The sequence below is a fragment of the Mauremys reevesii genome, linkage group 6 (assembly GCF_016161935.1).
Source record: "Mauremys reevesii isolate NIE-2019 linkage group 6, ASM1616193v1, whole genome shotgun sequence".
In the NCBI taxonomy this organism is placed as follows: domain Eukaryota; kingdom Metazoa; phylum Chordata; order Testudines; family Geoemydidae; genus Mauremys; species Mauremys reevesii.
The window spans coordinates 31,614,567-31,638,786 of NC_052628.1; the positions used below are offsets into that span (position 1 = coordinate 31,614,567).

The 24,220-nt window shown below is 38.8% G+C and overlaps 1 protein-coding gene across 2 annotated transcripts in view; it reads left to right on the forward strand.

Moving 5' to 3' along the window:
• ITGA2 (integrin subunit alpha 2) overlaps positions 1–24,220 on the forward strand; it is a 101,027-nt gene that overhangs the window by 64,708 nt on the left and 12,099 nt on the right. For both annotated transcript variants that reach the window (XM_039543217.1, XM_039543218.1), the window contains 17 exons: positions 730–868; positions 2,550–2,695; positions 3,511–3,654; positions 5,478–5,681; positions 6,545–6,681; positions 8,658–8,797; positions 9,958–10,109; positions 11,320–11,430; positions 11,718–11,800; positions 12,320–12,461; positions 14,375–14,467; positions 16,587–16,663; positions 16,827–16,910; positions 20,593–20,695; positions 21,649–21,759; positions 22,799–22,903; positions 23,734–23,847. In XM_039543217.1, coding sequence (XP_039399151.1) covers positions 730–868; positions 2,550–2,695; positions 3,511–3,654; positions 5,478–5,681; positions 6,545–6,681; positions 8,658–8,797; positions 9,958–10,109; positions 11,320–11,430; positions 11,718–11,800; positions 12,320–12,461; positions 14,375–14,467; positions 16,587–16,663; positions 16,827–16,910; positions 20,593–20,695; positions 21,649–21,759; positions 22,799–22,903; positions 23,734–23,847 — 2,085 coding nt within the window. The remainder of the gene's footprint in view (positions 1–729; positions 869–2,549; positions 2,696–3,510; positions 3,655–5,477; positions 5,682–6,544; positions 6,682–8,657; positions 8,798–9,957; positions 10,110–11,319; positions 11,431–11,717; positions 11,801–12,319; positions 12,462–14,374; positions 14,468–16,586; positions 16,664–16,826; positions 16,911–20,592; positions 20,696–21,648; positions 21,760–22,798; positions 22,904–23,733; positions 23,848–24,220) is intronic.

Here is a 24,220-nt window from a genome sequence, read left to right on the forward strand (position 1 = left end):
ACAAGTAACTTTAAGAATTTGAACACAGTAGGGCCTCCGAGTTGCGCACACAAGAGTTATGAACTGACCAGTCAACCACACACCTCATTTGGAACCAGAAGTACGCAATTAGGCAGCAGCAGAGACAAGGGGGTGGGGGGAAAGCAAGTACAGTACAGTACTGTTAAATGTAAACTACTAAAAAAAATAAAGGGAAAGAAGCATTTTTCTTCTTCTTAGTAAAGTTTCAAAGCTGTATAAAGTCAATGTTCAGTTGTAAACTTTTGAAGGAACAACCATAACATCGTGTTCAGAGTTACAACCAACCTCCATTCCAAAGGAGTTTGTAACTCTGAGGTTCTACTGTAGTCCAATTGATGGGGGTTTTGGCAAGTAATTACCATATATAAACAGTTTATAAATAAACTATCTTAATTGGTATTACATTTGAAAAGACCTTTAGGAAGAAGAGGGAAGCCCACACTTCTCTTAGGGGTCCATCTGCATGGCAAAATGTTGTAAATGTTTTTCTGCCTGTTGTTTCCAGTGATTGAAGCTATTGTGTATATAGGAGTCAGGATTGGGATTACAGAGAGGTTATAACTATGTCATTTTACTCACCTCTGAGGGTTCGGAGTATCTAAACATAATTAATTTAAATGGATTACACCATACATAAACTGTAACTTCTGCTTCCCTTGTACTGTGGAAGAGCAGGTAGCTCTAAAATTCTGATTTTATTTTTTTAAGGATGTTCTGATGTTAGGTGCTGTTGGGGCTTATGATTGGAGTGGGACTGTAGTCCAGGAGACCTCAAACCAAGTGACTACATTCCCTAATCAAGCATTTGAAAAAATTCTACAAGACAGAAACCATAGCTCATATTTAGGTAAGGGGCTGTAACATTTGTTATATAGCATATCTAAAGTTAATCAAAGACAGGCAACAATGGCAAATTACCTTCCAGCAGTCTCCTGTATTAAGAACTGATTTGAGAGGAAAGGGAGATTCTGTACATAAATGGATTTCATGTAATGGTCAATTGATTCACTGAAACTGAATGAAACATATTTTAATTATTTTTAAAACTCTGAATGAATGTTAACTGAAATATTAATGACATGAGATGAAAAATTCTTGGGACACATACATTACAAGAATGTGAGATTTCTGTACGGCAGTCTCTGGTTGATCCCTTGACACTTTATCAATGCCATTAAACACCAGAATGACTCTTCTTAGAATAAAAGTTTACATTTGCCTGGTAAAACTTCTCCAAGTTTTTACTGTTAAATTGCTCTTCAGTGTAAGCCTAAACCTTACAGCAAAATGTTTTTGTTCTCTTCTGTTAATGTAAATTTAGTGTAGTAATACAATAGAAATACAAAGTATGTAGTAAAACTGGTTTATAGATATAATACATACTTAAAATGCTTCCCAGCATTAAGATATTTCCTGCAGAGCAGCTTAAGTTATAATACTGGTGGAGAGGATTATAAATTTTTAGAAAAAGTCAATCAATCTGAAACCTATGATTGATGGACTGTTAATATGTCCTACCATGTACAGTCAAGCACTGTAGTGTGTTCATTAACTGGGATTAGTGGTTTTGTGTCTTGTGGGAGAGTGCATTGAGCCCATCATAATCAGTGGGTTTCCTTCCCAGACATGGCCCAATTTGAAGAATGGCCTCTAGTTCCTTCTCCCTCCTTCATTCCAGGGCCACCATTTCCACCTTTTTTCCTAACTCTCATTTGTATTCAGCTGACATTTTTGTTGTCGGCTTCTTGCTCTATAAGCCAGTATTGCCCTACAAATTGGTCAGGAGGAGTTGCATTTCACTCTCCTCCCCTGAAAACCATATCTCCTTAACAAATAAATGCAAGTGTAAGTGAGCTAGGTGATGAGTGACAATATAGCTTCCAAACTTGAATCTCTGACCTGGCCGTATAGTGTTTTGCCGCTAGGACACCATGTCATCTCATCTTCTGTTCTTCTAATGGGTAACTAAGGATTTGTGTATGCAGGGAAATAGTCCAGAATAGCTATTGCGGAATAGCTGTTCTGTACTAGCTCCATATATAGACACTCTTAGGTTAGGTCTACACTTAAAATGCTGCAGTGCAGCTGTCCCTCTGTAGGGACATCTTCAGTGAAGATGCTACTATGCCAACAACACAGCTTCTCCCATCAGTGTAGTTAATCCACCTCCACTAGACATGGTAGCTATGTCAATAGAAGTCCTACTGTCGACATAGTACTGTCCACCCCAGTATAACTGTTGCTCAAGGCTGTGGATTTTTCACATCCCTGAGCAACATAGTGATATTGATGTACGTTTGTAGTGTAGACCTGGCCTTATTTTACAACGAGGGCCTTTATGTACTTTAACTTAAACCACTTTGGAAGTGCAGAATGAGAATGTTTGCACAGAGAGCTTGTGCAGAATAGCTATTGTATTGTATTAATAGCTAATTCATGCCCTAGCTTATAACCTTAGTAGGCAACCCATAATTCTGCCTCCTTTACTAGATAATATCTCACAACTGTTATGTTGACTTCTTTTCTAGGTTATTCTGTTGCTATTATCTCAACCCAGAACACTGTCTATTTTGTTGCTGGTGCGCCAAGATCAAACTACACTGGCAGAGTAGTGGTTTATGACATTGACAGCCATGGCAGAGTCACAGTTGTTCAGTCTCAGAGAGGGGATCAGGCAAGTACAATCATTTATTCATGGACATAAATTTTGTAGATATGTATTTTTACTGATGCTGCACTGAAACTGGTTATTCATGGTTGGCAGCGGTAATATATGTCTTTCTAAAATGATTTTTTTCTTGCAAAATGTTTAGCATCATATCTGTCCGTTCCCCTGTAGCTACACTCTCTTGCAGTGAATTTGAGATTTTCCGTGACTTTCATACAGTCTCTCGTAGAATCATGGCAATTAGGTATGGGAAAAACCATTATCAGGCCCTCTATGTAAATACCTCTAGTTGGGGAGACTCCATGGACATCCATCTACTCTTCATGTGAGGTCTTCTGGAGGAGAGATGGTACTGCAAGATTGATTTGCAGGTTCATGATATTCTTTTTTCTCCATTGTGAAAGCCTTGTCATGATGCTGAAAGTTTGAATTTTTATGTTATGAAAGCAGACAAATATAAAAGTAAATCACAGGTTGGGCTATTTCATGTGCACATTTTAACATAAAAAAGAAATAAATTGCACAGCACTCTTTTCTCCATTTATAGTCGCATTGCACTATGTTAGTGCCATAGCAGCAACAGTATGATGCTGTCCAAAAAATAATGAAGAGAAACAAGGTGGGTGAGGTAATAATGGATACTCAGTAAGCGGCTGAATGTTCTAACATGTAGGCATGTTACACAGGTAGCTTTTCTTGTGAGTGGTCCCATTTAATTCAGTTGGACTGTTCACATACACATGCAAGTGTTTGTGGGATGAGGTGCAGAAACAATGTAATTTTAAAAAGACATAAATAAATTACTATGTTATCAATTCCAGATTGGCTCCTACTTTGGCAGTGTGGTGTGTGCAGTGGATGTTAACAGAGATTCAGTTACAGATGTGCTGCTAGTAGCTGCACCAATGTTCATGAATGAGCTAAAGAAAGAAGAGGGAAGAGTTTATATGTTTTCCATCATAAAGGTAAAAAAAGGGTGGGTGGGTGGGGAGGAGGGCTAAGGACTTAGGTTCATGTACTGGACATGTTGCTAGCACTGAGATGTGACATCCGCATTCATAATAGACCCATGATATTCTCAATTCTAGCACCAAGTTCTTGCTGTGGTTTCCTGGGACAGAAGTACTGCTGAAAAGAAGCAGAGTCCATTGTTGTCAGATTCCTGAAATGCTTGGCGTTTGTGGACGGTCTTATGACTGAATGGTGGACACCTGAATATTCATGCTAGATATTCAGTATGATTCCATGCAGCATAGAAAACACAGAGAAGGGTGGGGAGTGTTACTATTCTATCAGTTCTAGTTAGAACTACTGATGTAAAACTAGTGCATTTGATACTTATGGGCCATAATCAGCAGCCCTTACATCAAAGCCTTTGAGTAGCAATTAAGGATTGCAAAGCTGTTTCCTATATTACTAGGTGGAGGAATCAATCCCTATCTACTCTGAAACTTCTCTGCATTTCTTTTTTGTTTTTGTTTTGTTTTTAATTGGGTGCTGACACCTGGCAGGGAGCCTGAGAAACAAATGCCATTTCAAGAACATGGGAGGTGCTGGGGAGTGAGAACTCACATACACTGAGCCAATGAATGTGGAGAGAACTGGTAGTGGCAGAAAAGAACTCAACCTGCTCAGAGTTCTAATTCTGCTTCTGTCAATAGCATTTTCCCCCAGGCTATTAAGCAGGACAAAGACGCTACTGAGGAGAGCTGATACAACAGTTCACTTTGATAATAGGCAAAAAAAAAAACCAAATAAAACAAAACCCAGACATTTAGTGGATGGATTTTTCACGTTTTCAAATAGAAAACGATTGGGAAACTATGATTAATATTTTTAGTCTTTGTTAAATGATTAACTTAAAATTATTTAAAATATTATTTTCAGAGAGATGCGGAAGTGATTTTAAAATAGCATGGAATTATGTCATTTGCCTGTGCTACAGGAATTAAGTGCTAGCCATTGTGGATAAACAGTCTGACTAGCATAGTGTATTTGTGTACAAAACAATGAGAATACATGGCAAACACAAATATATTTTGTTTTGATGATGCTTTTTAAGATAGATAATGCAATATTACCACATAGACCATTTTTCAACACTTTTTCTTCAGTTGGCAATAGGAAGGTCGGGAATACTAGTGTTTCCACAAATGGGTTTTGCATTAGCTAGTAGGAAATTCCATTTCTGTTTCAAAGAATTATGTGCAGTTACAAGAATTTCCATTCTCTATGCGTAAAAATTGCTAATCCAAAGCTGGACAATTCATTTATAGATTCCAAGGCCAGAAGGACAATATTGTGATCATCTAGTCTGACATTCCAGTACAACACAGGCCATAGAATTTTCCAAAAATAATTCCTAGAGCATATCCAAGAGAAACATCCAATCTTGATTTAAAATTAGTCAATGATGGAGAATCCACCATGACCCTTGGTAAATTGTTCCAATGGTTAATTACTCTCTCCATTAAAAATGTATCAATGGATATTTGAAAAATTGTGGAACATTTAGAACAATCAGATGAGAAAACTGAGGATTGTAAAGACTCAAAAATGCATTTACATGTGCAATTAATACTCCTCTTTGCATGCTTTAATTTTTCTCCTGTAACATTTGCTAAGACTGAAGGACCTTACAAAGCTAAGTGAATAGGTAACATGATGGCACATACAGTTCAGTGCTGGGAAGTCCAAGGAAATGCACATTGGAAAAGAATAATGTAGATATTTTTTCCCTTTTAATATACTGACACAGTAGTTTTGTTCTTTCTTGTATTCTTAAAAGGGGATTTTGGATCAACAAGAACTCTTAGAAGGTCCGCAAGGGTTAGAAAATGCTCGGTTTGGATCTGCTATGGCTACCCTTTCAGATATTGATTTGGATGGGTTTAATGATGTGATAATAGGAGCACCTTTAGAAAATCAGAACTCTGGAGCAGTTTACATTTACAATGGCAATCTAAGGACTATACGTACCAAATATTCACAGGTAAATAACTTTGTTACATAACACTGTATTCAAAGGCTTGTGATGTGATACAAAAATTCAGCTAGATTCAAAATGAAGAATTTGACATAATGAGGGGTTTTTGTTAGCTGGTATTCTATCCCCTTTAAATACTGTGTCATATTCTGTAGGCTCTTATTGGCTGTTTTGAGAATCACTTCCTTTTCTTCCACCGTATACCAGCCCTAAATACTCCCAGGATAACACCTGTGCAGCTGATAGCTAAGGGTACAGAGATAGGCAACGTGAACATTTGTTGGGAGGAAGCCTAGCCCACTGAATCTATAGTTACATTTTTAATCCTGTACACCAAGTTGATTCATTTCCAGAAAAGGTTTTAAGCAGCCCATTATTTAGCCTTGTAGAGTTGGTGAACACCAAAAAATATTGGGTTAATTCCAAATGTGCAGGCTTTAAAAATATAGTATTTAAGGAGGAGACTTTCAAAGGCACAAAGGGGAATTAGATACCCAAATCCCATAGATTGAAATAATAATACTGTAACATGTTTCTCTCATGAGTATTCTCCTGATGCAAAAAAGGTTTGTTAGAAGATTTTGTTAAATTTTCCAATCCTTGAGAATTGCTTCATGTGAGATGGAAATAAAGTTTTTCAATAATGACTAGTTGGCATGCAGCAATCTGTCTGCTTGGTCAATTTACTTCCAAGATTTAAAAAAATATATAATTATTTGCTGTCTCAGAAAAAAGGAACCCTTACAAATAATTGAGAGATCAGCCACAAAAGAGTTTGTCTAAACAAATATGTTGCATCCTAATAGAATAACTGTGAAAATCAAATGCTTATGCTGCTGTTTGTCAGTAATCAAGCTCTCTTTTTCTAGAAAATTATAGGATCAAATTCTGCTTTCAGACAACCACTCCAGTACTTTGGAAGATCAGTAGATGGCCATAAAGACTTGAATGGTGACGGCATTACTGATGTATCTGTTGGTGCTGATGGAAATGTGGTTCAGCTCTGGTTAGTCAATTATTTTGGCCAGACAGTGTTTTAATATTTTGGATATAAGTAGTGTATTTGTTTAATGAAATGGCAAAACATTCCCCAACCTCCAACCCACCTCCACTCATGGCATGTGTATGGGACTAACACAGTTGTTTTCTCATGATTATGCTAATAGAGTAGCTAGTTGAAAAATAGTGTTGGACTACACTGTTTTCAGTTGCCAGTAACGGATAATGGACTGACCTATTTGGAAGAGCTGTTCTATAGAGTAAGCAAATAGAGTAGTGAAATAAAATTGGCACCTACTTCTGACAAAATTATTCTTTTCTGTCCTGTGGACAATGTATATCTGACAAGATAGTTTATAAGTTTCATCACATAAAAACAAGAACAGTTTCACAAGTGCTTCCCAAAGCAATACTGGGTATGTCTACCCAGCAACTGTCAGCCAACTCGGGTTTGGGCTGTGGGGCTGTTTCATTGCTGTGTAGACTTCTGGGCTCAGACTGGACCCCAAGCTCTGGGACCCTCCCACCTCGCGGGGTCCTAGGAGTCCATACTCCAGCCCAAGTCCGGAAGTCTACACAGCAATGAAACAGACCCACAGCCCGAGTCCTGTGAGCCCGAGTTATAATATAATTATAGTTATATTATATTATAACTAATTGTAATATAATTACAGTTATATTATATTATAACTAATTGTAATATAATTACAGTTATATTATATTATAACTAATTGTAATATAATTACAGTTATATTATATTATAACTAATTGTAATATAATTACAGTTATATTATATTATAACTCGGGCTCACAGGACTCGGGCTGTGGGTCTGTTTCATTGCTGTGTAGACTTCCGGACTTGGGCTGGAGTATGGACTCCTAGGACCCCGCGAGGTGGGAGGGTCCCAGAGCTTGGGGTCCAGTCTGAGCCCAGAAGTCTACACAGCAATGAAACAGCCTCACAGCCCAAACCCGAGTTGGCTGACAGTTGCTGGGTAGAGTTGGCTGGTACAGGCCAGCCCCGGGGTTTTCTTTGCTGTGTAGACATACCCATTGTGTGCAGCCCATTGCATGGTGCTAAGTTGAAACACAGCTTGATAAATAGCTTCACTCCTCGGTTATCCATGTCTGCACCAGGCGTCCCCAAGGATATTATAGAGACACTTAATGAAGTATGAGTTTGCACTGGTAACAGAATTAAAAATATAAATAAATTGCCACTTCTTGCATCATAAAATCAAATTAAAAAACAATGGCCATCTAGTACCTTTTATCCACAGTGGAACTTTTGGTTGATGTCATCAGGCACTCCATATATACATTAGAAAGCTGTTTGACACTTAAATTTGTTTGATCAATAAAAGGTATTATTATCTCTCCTTTACTCTAGAATTTGATCTAACTTAACAAAAAGTGAAGCTCATTAAAGTATATATGTAAATTGTAAAATGCAAACAGGAAAATCAGTTGTTAACAAAACATCATCTTGGATTTGTTTGGCAATATTTTTTTAGTTCTTCAAAACAATTCTTTGGAAGCTTGACTACTTAATGACAGCTACATTTTTTTTTCCACACAAGCTAATTAAGAAGAAATGTAACTGCTCTGCTCCACCATTAAGGTCAATGACTTTCCTAAAATAACAATAGCAGTTTTCCGTATGGAAAAATACAAGAACTTGATTCTGTCTTATGAACAATTATTTAAAATATTAAGAATATTAACATTAACTTATCATAAATCTCCCATTGTACTGTATCAGTTAATGTCACAACATAAGAGAGATTTGAAAAAGAATATTAGCTATTGAAAAGAACCATTTCATCAAAGAAAGATAACTGTACCAGGCTGGCATTATATGAAATTTTACAGTGGGGACCATTATAAAAAACATTGTAGTCACAGATAGGCCTATCTCAGAACTAAGTTTCTGATTTACTCCAGATCCTTGAAATCACATGTAGCCATCTCTTTTTGTTTCAGGTCACAAAGCATTGCAAATGTGTCCATAAGAGCATCATTTGTACCTGAGAAAATCAGTCTGCTGAATAAGAACACTGAGATAGCCGTCAAAATATGTTTCAGTGCCAAGTTTAGACCTGCTAATAGAAATAACCAAGTGGGTAAGAATACCTAATGTATTGCTTATGTGAATTATGTTGAAAGTGTTGCAATTCTAATATATTGGGGAAAATTAAAAACTAATATTGGATTACCAACCTGTAAAAGAAGAAATCACTATTGATTTTAATAGTGGCTGAAAATTTGCTTTTTTGTTTTATTTTAAAGCATTGCTGTCATCACTGACCTACCGTCTTTGGAAAGTGAGAGACAAGTTGTATAGAAAAGAGAGTGCAGACTTCTCACCTATCCTGTTAGCACTTTGAAGTGCCATCAGGGAGAGAGGAGTAAAGGCAGGGGAGCTCAGAGGCTAGTTTCATTGCATTTTGCTCTCTAGTTGTCCTTCAGCTGCACTCCAGGCCTGTCATCAGCTTTGATCACTTTGAAGGAGAAAAGGAGTAACTTAAGAAGATGGCAGGGGTACAGAGCTTGTTTCCAGGCTGCTGTTTGAAGCTGCAGCAGTGACCATATCTTCTCTCTTCAACAAAAAAGATGTCTTCCATTGCGAAATCACTCATGCTGCTACCTCTGATACGAGCAGACAGGAGCTCTCTTTGGATAATAGAAGAGAATTAGACAGGACAACCCAAACTACATGATTTAAAAAAAAATAATTTAAAGCCCAATCTTGGGTCTTTCACTAGGCTTGTCTATCACCATTTTTAGGAAGTCAGGGAAATAGAAAAATATTACGAGTGTCCTTTAAGGACTTATGATACAATATTGTCAGACCTTACCTGATCAATTATCTTTACACCAAATAATGGGCAAAATAAGTCTGACCACTTCTCTACTGAATATAGTACCTTTACAGTGCTTACAATTTGTGAGCAACAAAATAATGATGAATTTCCATAGTAAGCGCTCATAGTAAAATTTGAAAAAAAAATTAAAGCTGAAAATGCAGCTTGATGGATGTAGAGTGCTTTATAGACTGGTACATTTAGAGTTCTGCGATATGATTGCAAGGTGTCCCAGGTTACAGACTCTCACACCCTCAGTAGATATTGGATTGTTTACCATTTTTGAGAAGCTAAAGAAGCAGTAAAATATTCTTGGGCTTTATGGCAAAACCAGTCATTCTATAATACTGAAGCCTGATTCTGATGGGAGTTGCACTGAAATTCGGACTCCACCAAAATTTGTTCCATTTCTTTTGTAGATATTAGATACAATGCAACACTGGATGCTGATCTCCAGTCATCTAGAGTGACTTCTAGAGGATTATTCAAAGAAAACAATGAGAGATATATACAGAAAAATATTGTTGTAAGTTCTGCAGAGACCTGTGTTGAGCACATCTTTAATGTACAGGTAAGCAGTCTCAAACACCCTCATGTGTCTTAAGTCACCTAAGAAAGAAATAGGTGACTTTTACATCTGAAAATCAGAATTTTATTTGATATAGTCAATAACTTAATATCTAACTAAATCTCAGACACCTCAAAAATATATGCCCTATTCAAATCAAATCATGGCAAAACTCACATTCATAGATATTAAGGCAGGAATAGACAATTATGATCATTTAGTCAGATCTCCTTCAAATAGGCCAAAGACCCTCATCCAGTAATTTCTGCATAAAGCCCATGATTTCAGTGGGGTCAGGATTTCACCCACAGAGTGGACCATTCCACAGCTGGCTGTACAAGGATATAAGTGGCAAAAGTTTTTTTTTTTTTTTTAATTTAAAAAAAACCCTAGGTAAGCATCCTAGGCCGTCTTCTGGTGTGTACCAGCCCTAGAAGGCTGCATAAAGGGGCTGCAGAATAGGCTGGTCTTTTCAGGAAGTGAGTCAACCTGGTGTGCAGACATAAAAAACCCAACCGCCCTTCTTTATAACAATGAAAACAACCCAGATTCCTAAAGCTGCAGTAAACCCCTTGCTTGATTCCATGAACGATGATGAGACTGTGTCAGGGAACTGGTTCTTTTATTCCTGCCTTCAGTAAAGAATTTAAAAAATACCCGAACTAGTCTATTTACAGGTAGTTAATTTTGGGGATTTCTTCCGTTTTTCCTCATACATCTAGTCGCCACTAGGGCAAATGTTTTGGGTCACATCCATCAACTCCTCTTGGTTCAGCAAAATGGGGTAGAGTCAGTGAATCCATGCTTGGGAAAGGGCCAGACTTACACAGCCAGGAAAGAATGAAACAGGTTTCATGTGGCTGCTTCCAAGGGGTAACTTCATCTTCTGAATAGCAAGCAGCCTCTGCAACAGCAGGGACTTTCCAGGCATCAAAGTCACAGAAACAATTACAGCCTCTACAAATCCTTAGGTATTATAATGGAAATGCTGACACAGAGAGGTTCTGCTGTAATACTGCTTAGCAGACCAGAACAAGAAAAAAAAAAAGGTTAAAAAGAGGCAATGCTGCAATTTTAGAAGAAGAGAAGAAACACTTTGTGTTAGTCTCTGTTGTTTACAAGATGTTAAATATTATTAATGGAAAATATGTTATACTGTTTTAAATGATCTGCTGAACAGCTAATTGTCAGTGAATATATATGTGTGTTATAGGAGCCTTCTGATGCTGTAAACTCCCTTAGTCTGCGCATTGATATTAGCCTCAAGAATCCTGGCTCCAGTCCTGTCCTCGATATATATTCACCTGCCACTGTGGCCTACAGTGTAAGTATAGAATGTTACTGTATGAAAGCACACAGTGCTGCCCCAACACTGCTCCTGTTGTCACCAACAGAGAATGTAGAGATGAAGGATAGTCTTATGGTTAAGGCATTGTAGTGACGACAGAAGGCATGGGTTCATTTCCCAGTTTTACGTTGTATGACTTTACAAAAGCTGCTTAGTCTCTATTTCTAAGGTGTTGAAGTTAAATTAGATATAGTCGATTTGGTCCTCAAATTGTAAATTGAAACTAAAGAAATCCAGGAAAATATTTCTTCCCTTTCCTGTAGATCCCTTTTGTTAAGGACTGTGGTGAGGATGAACTCTGCATTTCTGATCTTGTTCTTGAGGTTCAACAGAAAACCGATGATGGGTAAGTGTTAAATAAAGTGAGTTTTTCATAAGGGACATTTTTGCCAACTGAATTCTGAATAAAAACTTAAGAGTTTCTTTGCAATGCAGCAAATATTTGTAGAAAAATATACAAAGAGTCTTTCAGATTCTACCACTAATAGAGGATGAGAAACCAGCTGTTGTAGACAGATGTATGACTGTGCTGGAAAGCAACTGAATTCTTACAGTTACTTTGCTTTTAAAGAGAATTACAGCATTTCTACTGTTAAAACTTAATAATCTCATATTGATAGTACATAGTCAAGATTGTGCAGCTTTACAGAAAATGTTCATTCAGGTCAGTTTTAAGAGATGAGTTCACATCATTTTATAACCATTGTAAAAAGTTATTGTAAAGCTACAGCTGTAAATATGTAGAACTTTGAAAATTGATAGTGCTATGCATGTGAGTTGTTGCTTAATGGAAGTATAATGCCATTTAGTGATCTGCAACTGCACTAGTTACTATATTTATAATACCAAACAATTTTTTCAACAGCAAACGGCCCTTTATTGTCAGCAGCAAGAACAGAAGGCTGACATTCAGTGTGAAGCTGAGAAATAAAAAGGAAAATGCCTACAACACCAGAATCCAGGCTACATTTTCAGAAAACTTGTTTTTTGCTTCATCTTCTTTACCAGTATGTTAAATATTCACCTCCTCTCAACTTTTCCTATTACTGCTGTTTTTCTGGTTTCCCAGAGAAATGTTTTTCTTTCTAGTATCATTTTCCCAGCAAAGGCTGATGTGCAAACTACCCCTCCAACCCAGCTTATTCCCTAGGATACCAAAATCATCTTCCAGCTTTGTCTTAGCATCAGTCAGAACTAAATGTAGAGTATCAGTTTATCTAGATCAAGGATAGAGACAGCCAGCTCAACAAAAAAGCTGGCAATCTATCTAGTTTGATTCTGCCTCATTATTGCCGTCATTTTTTCCTTACCTTGGGACTTGGCATCCCATATCTACTGCTTGACCCCCTCAGCAACGCTTCTGAATACTGTTGCTGTGCCACAGATCGTTTATACTTGACAAATCAAGTGTGCAACATGGATAGAGCTTCAAAACACAGATTTTGGAGCCAGAAGTAGCATTACTGCCAAGGTCATGTATTTCAACTAGACCGTTAGTCAGATCAAGATGATCACTCTACCAGAAACCATACTTCTATTGGATTTTTTCCTTGCAAAAAAGAAAGGAATGTTACATATTATTTTGGGGACTGGAATAAATCATTTATCTGAACTCTTGCTCCCAGCCGGTTAATACAGGATAAAATCCAGACCCCAGTGCCTGGCCTAGGTTACAAGGCTGCTCCTGGAGAGGTGCATGGTGAGGATTAGAATCCAGTGGTTGAAATATCTTATGCAGGGAAGGAATGGGAGCATTCATGAAGAGGCAAATCCCTTGGCCCTGCCCAGGCCCAACCAAGACCGATGTTCTCCTGCATGCAAATAGATGGGCTCCATGTCACTCACATGGTATGAACCAGTCCCCATTGCACAGCACAACCACAACGATTCCATTGCACAAAGAACCACAACAAAAATCAGATTTTTAAAAAATCCATTGGCTTAGAGAAAGTTCAGTCTTCAAGGGAACCCATTTTCTCCCAAAAAGGTTTCTGCTTCAGAGCAGAAAGGAGCCTAGAACCAGAATTATATGGAACTAGACCACGGGTAGGCAACCTATGGCACGCGAGCTGATTTTCAGTGGCACTCTCACTGCCTGGGTCCTGGCCACCGGTCTGGGGAGCTCTGCATTTTAATTTAATTTTAAATGAAGTTTCTTAAACTTTTTTAAAACCTTATTTACTTTACATACAACAATAGTTTAGTTATATATTATAGACTTATAGAAAGAGACCTTCTAAAAATGTTAATGTATTACTAGCATGCAAAACGTTAAATTAGAGTGAACAAATGAAGACTCAGCAAACCACTTCTGAATGGTTTCCGACCCCTGAACTAGGTGAACTAAGTGAACTCCATCATTCAAGGAGGATTCTCTGTTTAAGTTGATATTTTGGTTAATTTTCTGAAACGGCCAAATCTGGTCCCATGCACAAAACCCATTTACACTGGCTTTGTGTGAGGGCTTGGGGATGGAATTCCCACTCTGTACTTGAAAGCACAATTAGAGTTGATGCTGTAGGTGTCACTATGCCCAGAAGAACAGGTGACTTCTTAGTGTCACTTTGAGGTTGTTACTAATATAAAGCATGTACTGCTTTGGCCTCTAATCTATAGTCCTTGTTTCTAAGTACAACCCCCTGGTGGGGTTATTAGATGATAAGCAGTTGCACAGAAGCAGTTTGCCAGTGGATGTATGTAGTCCCAGACCCACTGTCATCTTCCCTCTCCTCACCTGACCCAGTCCAAACCTCCCCTGCACAGCCTCTCAACAGCTTGCTCATAGTGGAACTGCAGCTGGATTCAGGGGTGGATTTGGCCCTACATGGTAGACATCACATTGAAAAATGTAGTATAGGGAATTCTCTGGTTTTGTAGCAGAAGCTAATATCTGGGTGGTGGTTGTTTTTTTTTCCTCCAGGCTGATGGGACTGAAGTCTCATGTCAGATGGGCACTGGCCATAAATCAGTCATTTGCCAAGTCAGCTATCCTGTTTTTAAAGTGGGACAACAGGTACTGCTCAGATTTTGTATTTAAGTAAGTTTGTTATTTCTACCACAATGCTTATAAAAGGATCCCCCTTCACAAATAACAAGCCCTGTTTTCTTATTAATGATTTGGTTAGATTCAAACCTCACTTTGGGTTACATGTTGCCTGTTCTGATGATGCTAAACAATGACCCAAAGATCCTCCAAGCCCACAGGGCTGGGGAAAGAAGTGGCTCTGTAGCATGTGTCTCCCTACCATGCTACTGTAACACCGTATCTCTGCGAGGGTGGGGGGCTGGGGACAGAAGGTGGGAAGCAGCCATTCTTTATGATATTCTCCCCTGGGCACTGAACAGATTTCCAGGCAAGATGGTGGTGGTATTCATAGTGATTGGGAAAGAAGGTAGTGGGGAGAGTGGGGGAAAGATGAAGAGCTCTGTTTTAGCCATGTTTAGCTTGAGCTGACAGCTAGACACCCACCAGGAGATTTCAAAAGACAGACTGAGATGTTAGTTTGGACACAAGAAGACAGGACTGGAGTAGAGAGGAAGATCTCAGAGTCATCAGCACAGAGATAGTATTTGAAGTTGTGTTTGTGGATGAGATTACCCAGTGATATAATGTAAAGTGGGGGAGAGAAGACCGAGTCTGTGGAATCCCCACAGAAAGTTGGAGGATGGATGAGGAGGACCCAATTAGAGAGGCTGGAGGAGAACCTGGAGAGGAGAGAGTCATGGAAGCCAAGGAATGACAAGAATTCAGGAGCATGGTCAGCTGGGTTGAAGGCAGCTGACAGGTCAAGGAGGATGAAGATGGAGTAATGGTTCTGAGATTTGTTTAGGAAAAAGACATCAGAGACTTTGCCCGCAGCAGTTTGTTGATCTGGGAATTCCTGCTTGGTTCCATCAACAGTAACTCCCTCTCCAGGGCTGCAAACATAACCCGTTTGTGGGAGCTGTGCTGCCATGGAAGCAAGGGGTAGCCCAGCACCTGAAAGGAGGTGTGTAAATCTCAGGATAGCCAAGGTTTTAGGAAGCCCATCCTCTTCTCTGTTCCCCTGGGGCAGGAGGGAAATAGTCCTCTCATTCCATGACAGGGTAATTTGGAACAATGAGAAGCTTGCCAGGTAGAACAGAAACGTTCCAACTGCATGAAAAAATTCACTGGATTGAATCTGACCCCTTTTTAACAGCTTTGGTCAAATTGGCCCTGTTATGATTATAGACAGCAGAATGAATACAGGGAGTCGTGTGAATTTTCATTCACCTGTGTTAATGCTTAAGAATGTATATAACCCAAATAATTTCACATTTCATTAATTAATTACCTTGGCACCAACTGGGACTGTGCTAATGACACAAAGTTGGGAGGCACCATCAATACAGAGAAGTGAATATTATACAGGAAGAATTGGAGACCCTGAGGACTGGAGTAATAGAAGTGGGTTAAAATTTCATAGTATGAAGTGCCAGATAATGCACTTAGGGACTAATCAGAATTTCTGTAATACATGAGGGGCTCATTGGTAGGAAACAACAGAGGAAGAGAGAGACCTGGGTATCTTGGTTGATCGTAAGATGACTATGAGCCACTAGTGTGATGCGGTCATGAAAAAGGCAAATGTGATCTTAAGATGTCTCAAGTAAGGTACTTACAGTAGAGATAGGGATTAATGCCATAGTACAAGGCACTGGTGAGAACTAATCTGGATTATTGTATACAATTCTGGTCACCCATGATCAAGAAAGATTAATTTAAATTGGAACAGGTGCAGAGAAGAGCTACTAAGAAGATCAGGGGAATAGAGATCCTATGTTTCAAGAGGATGGTTTGTTTTGCCTATAAAAGTGAAAGCTGAGAGCTATGCTTAGATTTCAGGGAGTCACAGTCCTGGGAAGAAAAAAATTAAAGCTTAAAGGCGGTCACTGAGAAGCACAGAGCTTCTACCAGAGCTGCTGCCTCAGACAGTGCTCTGCCTCTGTCCTACTCCCGCATGAGCAGACACCACCCAGGCATTGGTGTGTCCTCCACACTCAATGTTTATATGCAGATAAATAATTATTATGATTAATTATATTTGTTTGTAAGCACTTTAAATTTGCTTATTGTATAATCTGTTTACTTCTGTTTATCTTTTGTGTAGGTATATTTTGATATTAATTTTGACTTTAATCTCAAAAATCTTCAGGATATGGCAAATATAAGTTTTCATGCTTTGAGGTAAAGTACATTCTTGTATAATAATTTCATTTAAAAAGCATCCCCTGCCAGTGCTGCACAGTTTAAAATATAATAAGTTAACTATCATTGCCAGTATAATTTGTTTTAAATGTAATTGTGAGTTATAATACATGAGTGAACAAACTATGTTTTTGATAAATAGTGAAAGTAATGAAGAGCAAGAAGCAGACAACCAGGTCTACCTGTCAATTCCTCTGCGGTACGATGCAGAAATTCACTTAACAAGGTACGCTGAATAAAGAAAAGAATCTGTCATTTTTGTCAAAGGTATTAGAACATAAAGGTGCCTCTGAGAGACCTTGAGACCTTATGTCAAGGTTCCCCCACACTCTGAACTCTGGGGTACAGATGTGGGGACCCACATGAAAGACCCCCTAAGCTTATTTTCTACCAGCTTAGGTTAAAACTTTCCCAAGGCACAAATTCCTTTCCTTGTTCTTGGATGGTATTGCTGCCACCACCAAGTGATTTACACAAAAATTCAGGGAAGGGTCACTTGGCATCCCTATTCCCCTAAGATATCCCCCCAAGCCCATTCTCCGCCTTTCCTGGGGAGGCTTGAGAATAATATACCAACCAATTGCCTTAGCAAAGTGAGCACAGACCAGACCCTTTGTCTTCAGGACACTGAAATCAATCAGGTTCTTAAAAGAAGCATTTTATTATAAAGAAAAAAGTAAAAGAATCACACCTGCAAAATGAGAATGGAAGGTAATTTTACAGGGTAATGAAAAGATTTAAAACACAGAGGATTCCCCTCTGGGCTCAGCTTCATAGTTACAAAAACAGGAATAAAACTACCTCTGTAGCATAGAAAAATTCACAAGCCAAAACACAAGATAACCTTGCCCTACTTACAATTTCTGTGGTTTTAGATGGATTTATTCCAGGTATATTTTCAGGAGATGTTATACCTGCTTCTTTCTCCCTCCGTCCAGAGAGGGAACAACATAAGAGAACTACAAACAAATCCTTTCCCCCCAGATTTGAAAATATCTTCTTTCCTCATTGGTCCTTCTGGTCAGGTGGCAACTAGGTTATTTGAACTGCTTAACCCCTTACAGGTAAGGTGAGTCAGTACAGCGGCCAAGGAGGGATTTTATACTACTGCATACATAAAGGTTCTGGGAAACTTTCACAGGAGAGTGCATCAGCCATTTTGCTAGAAGCTCCTGAAATGTGTTGTATTTCAAAATCAAAATCTTGGAGAGATAAACACCAAAGAAGTTTTTTGTTATTTTCTTTGACGGTATGAAAGCCACTTTAGCACAGCATGGTCAGTCTGCAGGTGGAAACGCTGTCCCCAAACATATGGGCATAGCTTCTACAGAGCATACACAATGGCATAACATTCCTTCTCTGTGATTGTCTGAGAAGGAAAGCCACTGTTCAGTTTTTTTCTGAGAAACACAACAGGATGCAATTCTTGATCCAGTCCTTCCTGCATTAAAACTGCTCCCACACCATGCTCGGATGCATCTGTGGTTACTAGGAAAGGTTTCTCAAAGTCTGGGGCCCTTAGCACAGGGTCAGACATGAGTGTTGCTGGTAGAAAATAAGCTTAGGGGGGTCCCACATCTGTACCCCAGAGTTCAGAGTGTGTGTGGGGGGGACCCTGACATGTGGTAGAGGTGGAATTTTATGCTACTGCATACATAAAGAATGTTACCCTTCCCTCTATATTTGACACCTTAGAGTCACTATCTTTATTTGGCTGCTGTTAGAAATTCCTGCTTTATCAAGTACAGGAAAAAGCGTCTTATTCTCTTTGTATAATATGGCATTGCTTTTAAAAAGAAAAATAATAAAAAGACCAGATATGTAGCTATACAATCCTTAATATATACTTAGCCAGGTACAGATATTATAGGTGCTCAGATACTGCAGTGGTGGCAGCCATATAATTACCTAGATAGGTAATGCTGGCTGTAACATCTGTATTCTAGCGAGGTCAGCACAAGAACCACCTACAAAAATGCTCTGGTTTTAATGATATAATTAATGCACAGTTTATACAGTTGTGGGCTTGCTGGCTCAAATGTATTGAAAGCCCTTTTCAAAATGGATAGTTTGCTTGGGATCAAGGAAAACCTCATTATCTAGGATAGACTATTTATGGTTATATATGATGTGCTCATACAGCAAACTGCAGGTGAAGGAATAAATATATTATCTTACTTTCTATAGTGCTTTTTTCATGCCAAAGCATCCCAATGAAATTTGTAAACTTAAACTGATAGAAAACAACAAATAGCAGTCACTCCAAACTCAACTTTTGAGGTGAAAGGTGGCCTCTGCTTAAAAGTGCACAGCAACAAAGAATTTGAGGGTAGTTCTACACTTATGGTGGCATGTAGAATACAGACGCTGCATACCCAGCTAGTACGGATATAAGTAGCAGTGGAAACACTGAGGCACTGTTTAAGTGAGTAGACTAGAGTGCCCGACACACTTGAACCCTTTTATGTATACTTTGCACAGCTCTCTATGCACCCAAGCTGTGTCTCCCATGTCTACGCTGGTTTGTTCCACAGATGGTGCCTTTCCCTGCTTAGTAAAAGAATCTGACAGCAGAGAGAGACTGGCAGAGGGGAGGCAGCAGGAAAAGTCTCCAGCCTTCTGCAGTAGGGAAAGACTTCAATAGGTCCACCTTGCCAGAGCCCTTTCCTGCCACAGTGAAAGGCTCCAGCAATGGGAAGATGCCAGAGCCCTTCACTGGTGCATGTAGCTACATGTACCTTACACACTGTTGCAAGTACACCTCTACCCCGATATAATGCTGGCCTTGGGAGCCAAAAAATCTTACCGCATTATAGGTGAAAACACGTTATATCGAACTTGCTTTGATCCGCCGGAGCGCGCATCCCCACCCCCCTGCTTTACTGCGTTATATCCGAATTCGTGTTATATTGGGTCGTGTTATATCGGGGTAGAGGTGTATAGGCAAGTTTAGACAAGGTCTGAGAGATTAATTTTAGAAGAATTTGGCCCACAAATACAGTGTTTAACAGCCTCAATTTTGCAAAAACTATTACAATATCTTGAAAGACCCAGATTTGAAACCTCACCAGGTGTGCCAATTCCTACATTCCAACAGTAGGATGAATCCATGAGTTTTCTCCTAAAATGTTTGCTGACCAGCTCAGCCTTATTTGTATCATTCCATGACAGATATTTTCTTCTAAAACACCTCCTATTCTGTAGTGAAATTAGTTTTAAAATTTTAAAATTCCACTTAGTCTGTTATCTTTTCAATAATCATCATTTCCAAAAATCCCCGGATAAAAAACATTATTTTTTTGTTTACAGCAGCAATAGTATATTCCTTGTTAAAATATACACACTAAACATCAGTGGCAAATTTTTCCCACTTCATGGTATTGCTGTACTGTACTACATTTCAAATCCTCTTCGAGATTTGGGCTCCAATAAGAAATTTCCTGTTTCTTAGGGTAGGTCTATAACTTAGCGCGTGGGTCGACGCGGAGAGTTCGACTTCTCGGAGTTCGAACTATCGCGTCTAATCAAGATGCGATAGTTCGAACTCCCCACGCGCTCCGGTCGACTCCGGAACTCCACCACCGCGAATGGCGGTGGCGGAGTCGACCTTGGAGCCGCGGAGTTCGACCCCGCGGCGTCTGGATGGGTAAGTCAGTCGAACTGAGGTAGTTCGACTTCAGCTACGCTATTTGCGTACCTTAGTTGGACTCCCCTCCCCCCCCACCCCCCGGTAGTGTAGACCAGGCCTTAAACAACTTTTTAACATTAAACTAAAAACAAGGATACAAATAATTGAATCTCTTTTTATTACACTTCTGAACTTTGATTCACTGCTTTATAATGAACCAAAAAGCATCCAATTACATAGCTGCCAAATAAAAATCTATTGTTTTATGGTTGATTACCAGGTTTACCAGCATAAATTTCTATGAAGTATATTCTGATCGTAATATTCCTTCCACTGTGAATAATTTTGAAGAGATTGGTCCTGCGTTCAATTTTTCAGTGAAGGTTAGTAAACATTTTTGTGGATGAGAAAAGATCTTGCCTTTCATCTATATATAGTCTGTACCCAAAGAGCAGACAAAATGATAGTCCTTGGTATGTTTTACTGTGCTGCTTTATGAATCTGGTCAATGAGGAAAATGATTCACCACCATAATGTACAACCTTCACTTGCTTAAGGGTAAGATTTCCATTTAGTGATGAGCGGTCTTATGCGTGTTTGGTTCTCCAGTTGCTCACATTAACCCAGATCTTGCAAAGACTTACATATGTGCTTACCTTTATGCACTCTTAGTAGTGGAGTCAGTCTATCAGTTCCTCTGCAGACAGAAATCAAAGGGACTACACACACTACATAAACTTAAGCACATTCATAAGTCTTTGCAGGATTTGAGCCATTGAAATAAGACACACTGGTTTCTTTAGTTTGGCTAGGGGCTAAGTACTTAGAGCAGTGTTCAAGGAGGTACATGAACAAGTCTGATTATTGATAACAGTATTGGTTATGTAACTCTGGGAAAAGTTTAGCTGCAAATATGCAGCATGGAGGAAACCTAAAACCTAAATTGGTTGCAAATATGCAACATGGCAGAACTCTAAATTTGATGCTAACAACTATTGGAATGTAAATGTAACCTATCTTGTAGGTTATTGTCTGCGACAAAATATTTGCTTTTCCAGAAGTGTTTTATGCAACTAACGAAAGTTTTATTTAGAAAGCAGACAGGTATTCAGAATTATATGGTATAAATTACTTTACATGTAATGCTGGCATAATGCAATTACTGTCCAGTTAGAGATAAGTATAGGTATAGGAAAAAATATTGCAGTGAAAGCAGTGAAAGCAGTTCAGAGTTTTAATCAGTCTTAGAGCATTCTGATGTTCTTGGTATAGCTGAATAATTTGTTTGTATCCAGTTATAGCTAAAGAAATTAATAACTAGCTCTTTTCTATTTAGGTTACAATGGGAAGCATTCCAGTAAAGGTGGCTTCTGTAAAAATCCATTTTCCACAGTTAACTAAAGGAAACAATCCTCTGATGTATCTAACTGCACTGGATACAGATCAGGTGAAGGACTAAACTTCATCAATTGCAAACTAACTTGTGTAATAAATGTAATGTAGACTCATTAGAATAATGGTATAAGAGCTAAGACCTAGGATTAGACAGTCAACAAGCAGCCACGGTGTGATGTCCTGAGCCTGCATTTCAATGTTTGTATTGATGTTATCGCCATTCACTGGTAAAGTGGCTCCCCCATCCTGAGAACAGGGAATCTCCACCCTTTCTTTCTTTTCAGTCCTAGTTGATAGGAGGAAGAGGTAGGATGCTCCAAGAGGTAGGCACTAGCCTAGGACATAGGAGTCTGAATTCATGTCCCTGCTCTGCCACCGGCTTCCTACATGACCTTGGGCAAGTCACTTAGTGACTCTGTTGATCAATTCCCTATCTGTAAATATGGGGATAATAGTATTGCCTAGTGTACCTGACAAGGGCTGGTGGGGAAAATGGCATGTGATCACATAATTAAAGTCTGTAACATAATGAAATAAGTGATTTCCAAATGGGAGTATTCCACTGATTTCAATGGGACCAGGATCTCAACTTCAGTGTTTAATCAACAGTTAGCCCCATATCTGGGACTAGATTTAAGCATGTGGTGTTGTTAAGACTGTCAGGAAAGGAACAGGCTCCTTCATTATTCTCCATCCAGAACATACTAAGAATATTGCCCCCAGGGAAACTCACCTTATCTGAATGCACTTCCTTTATGTATGTTGAGAAAAAAACAGGGTCCAATATTAGTGTAGACAATGTTTTCAAAATATGGGTTACACACAGGTCAAAGGTCATGTACTTCTCAACTGGACCCTCTTTCACATCATAAATCACGGTGTGTAAAATTTGATAAACATAAGCTATTTTTTCTTAGAATTACCCCAAAAAATATTAAAGCAATTTAATTCTGAATTTTAAAGGAAATCAATGCATTATCAGAATTTTCCAAAAGCATTCAGTATTTTTCTCACACACACACACACACACACCCACACCCACCCACCCCTCTTATGCTTCCAACAACTATAATTCTGCATTTTCTTTTTAGGCTGGAGGTGTCAGTTGTGATGCAAAGATTAATCCTTTGCAACTAGGAAAAACATCTTATTCTGCATCTTTCAAGAAAGAAAACTTCAGAGCTGCAAAAGAACTAGTAAGGAAAAGCTGTGACTATAACATCTGTGGTCCCAATCCTGCACTGTAATCCAGATAGGCAGACCTCTTTGCCATGCAGGGCGCTCTTGGTGGTGCTCCACACAGGCTCAGCAGTCCACCTGCATAAATCACAATGCAGCATAGGGGCCTATAACTGTATTGTGTTGCTGTTTCCTCCTCCTTTGTATATATTTTTTCTTTCTACAGCTAAAATTTCTGCAGAGTAACCACACCCCATTTTCCACTACATATTACTCTGTGTGCATGCATGTATGTATTATTGTGTATGTGCAAATGGTTATCTCTTTTTCACAGAACAGTCTCTAATATTACTCCTTGCAGCTCACCAAACTTTATTCTTTCCGCTGCTCGTGTCTGTCTAGTTTAGTTTATTTTAGGTTTTCCTATAGCAATCATCTGACTATTAATATTGCTGCAGTCTTTGGACAACTGATATCACTAATGCTGACTAAATTAATCTAAAGTGCCTCAGAAATAACTATAAAAATATGCTTATATAACATTAAGAATCTATGTGAAATGACACTTCTTGCTGGAGGAGATCCGTCTGAGTTAGGGCTGAGGTATGTTGGTGGAGAAGTATGAGTAAGCTTTCACTTACACTGTTCATACTGTATCTGTCCTATAGATTAGCAGGGGGCTTTAGCATGGGTCACAAGCATTTAATTAATACATAAAGAATAACTAAGTTAAGAAACCTGTGCAGCAAGGACCAAGAAGTTTAGAATTAAAACTGTGGTATTTGTTAAAGTGAATTATGCTTTTTAAAATCATGCTAATACCTCTTTTTTCCCCCTTCTCTGAAAGAACTGTAAGAACACACACTGTACGACAATTACATGCAACCTGAAAGACCTCACACTGAAAGGAGAGTATTTTGTAAATGTGTCTACCAGAATCTGGAATGGGACCTTTGCAGCTGTAAGTATCAGGTACCTTTTGATGGGAGATGTTATACCCATGTACGTCATGCTCGCTGATATTTTTGAAACTTAACACTGAAAGCGCCCCTTCCATAGCAATCCCTTCTTCTTCTTGTTTTACATTATTTTGTCTATTATCCTAAATCAAAAATTTGCAACTGAAGCTGAAATAGATATTAAGTCTGTGTGACAAACCATTTAAAATATTAAATAGAGAGAGAGACACCCACTGAGGCATTGCAGCTACAATGGTGACACAAATCTTCCTCGATGCTGGCACATGGTGTTTGCTTTTGCAGACTGTCCTATAAGCTCAAGTAACCAGAAACTAGAATTTCCACAGAGCTGAAAAAGACAACACATGACAATAA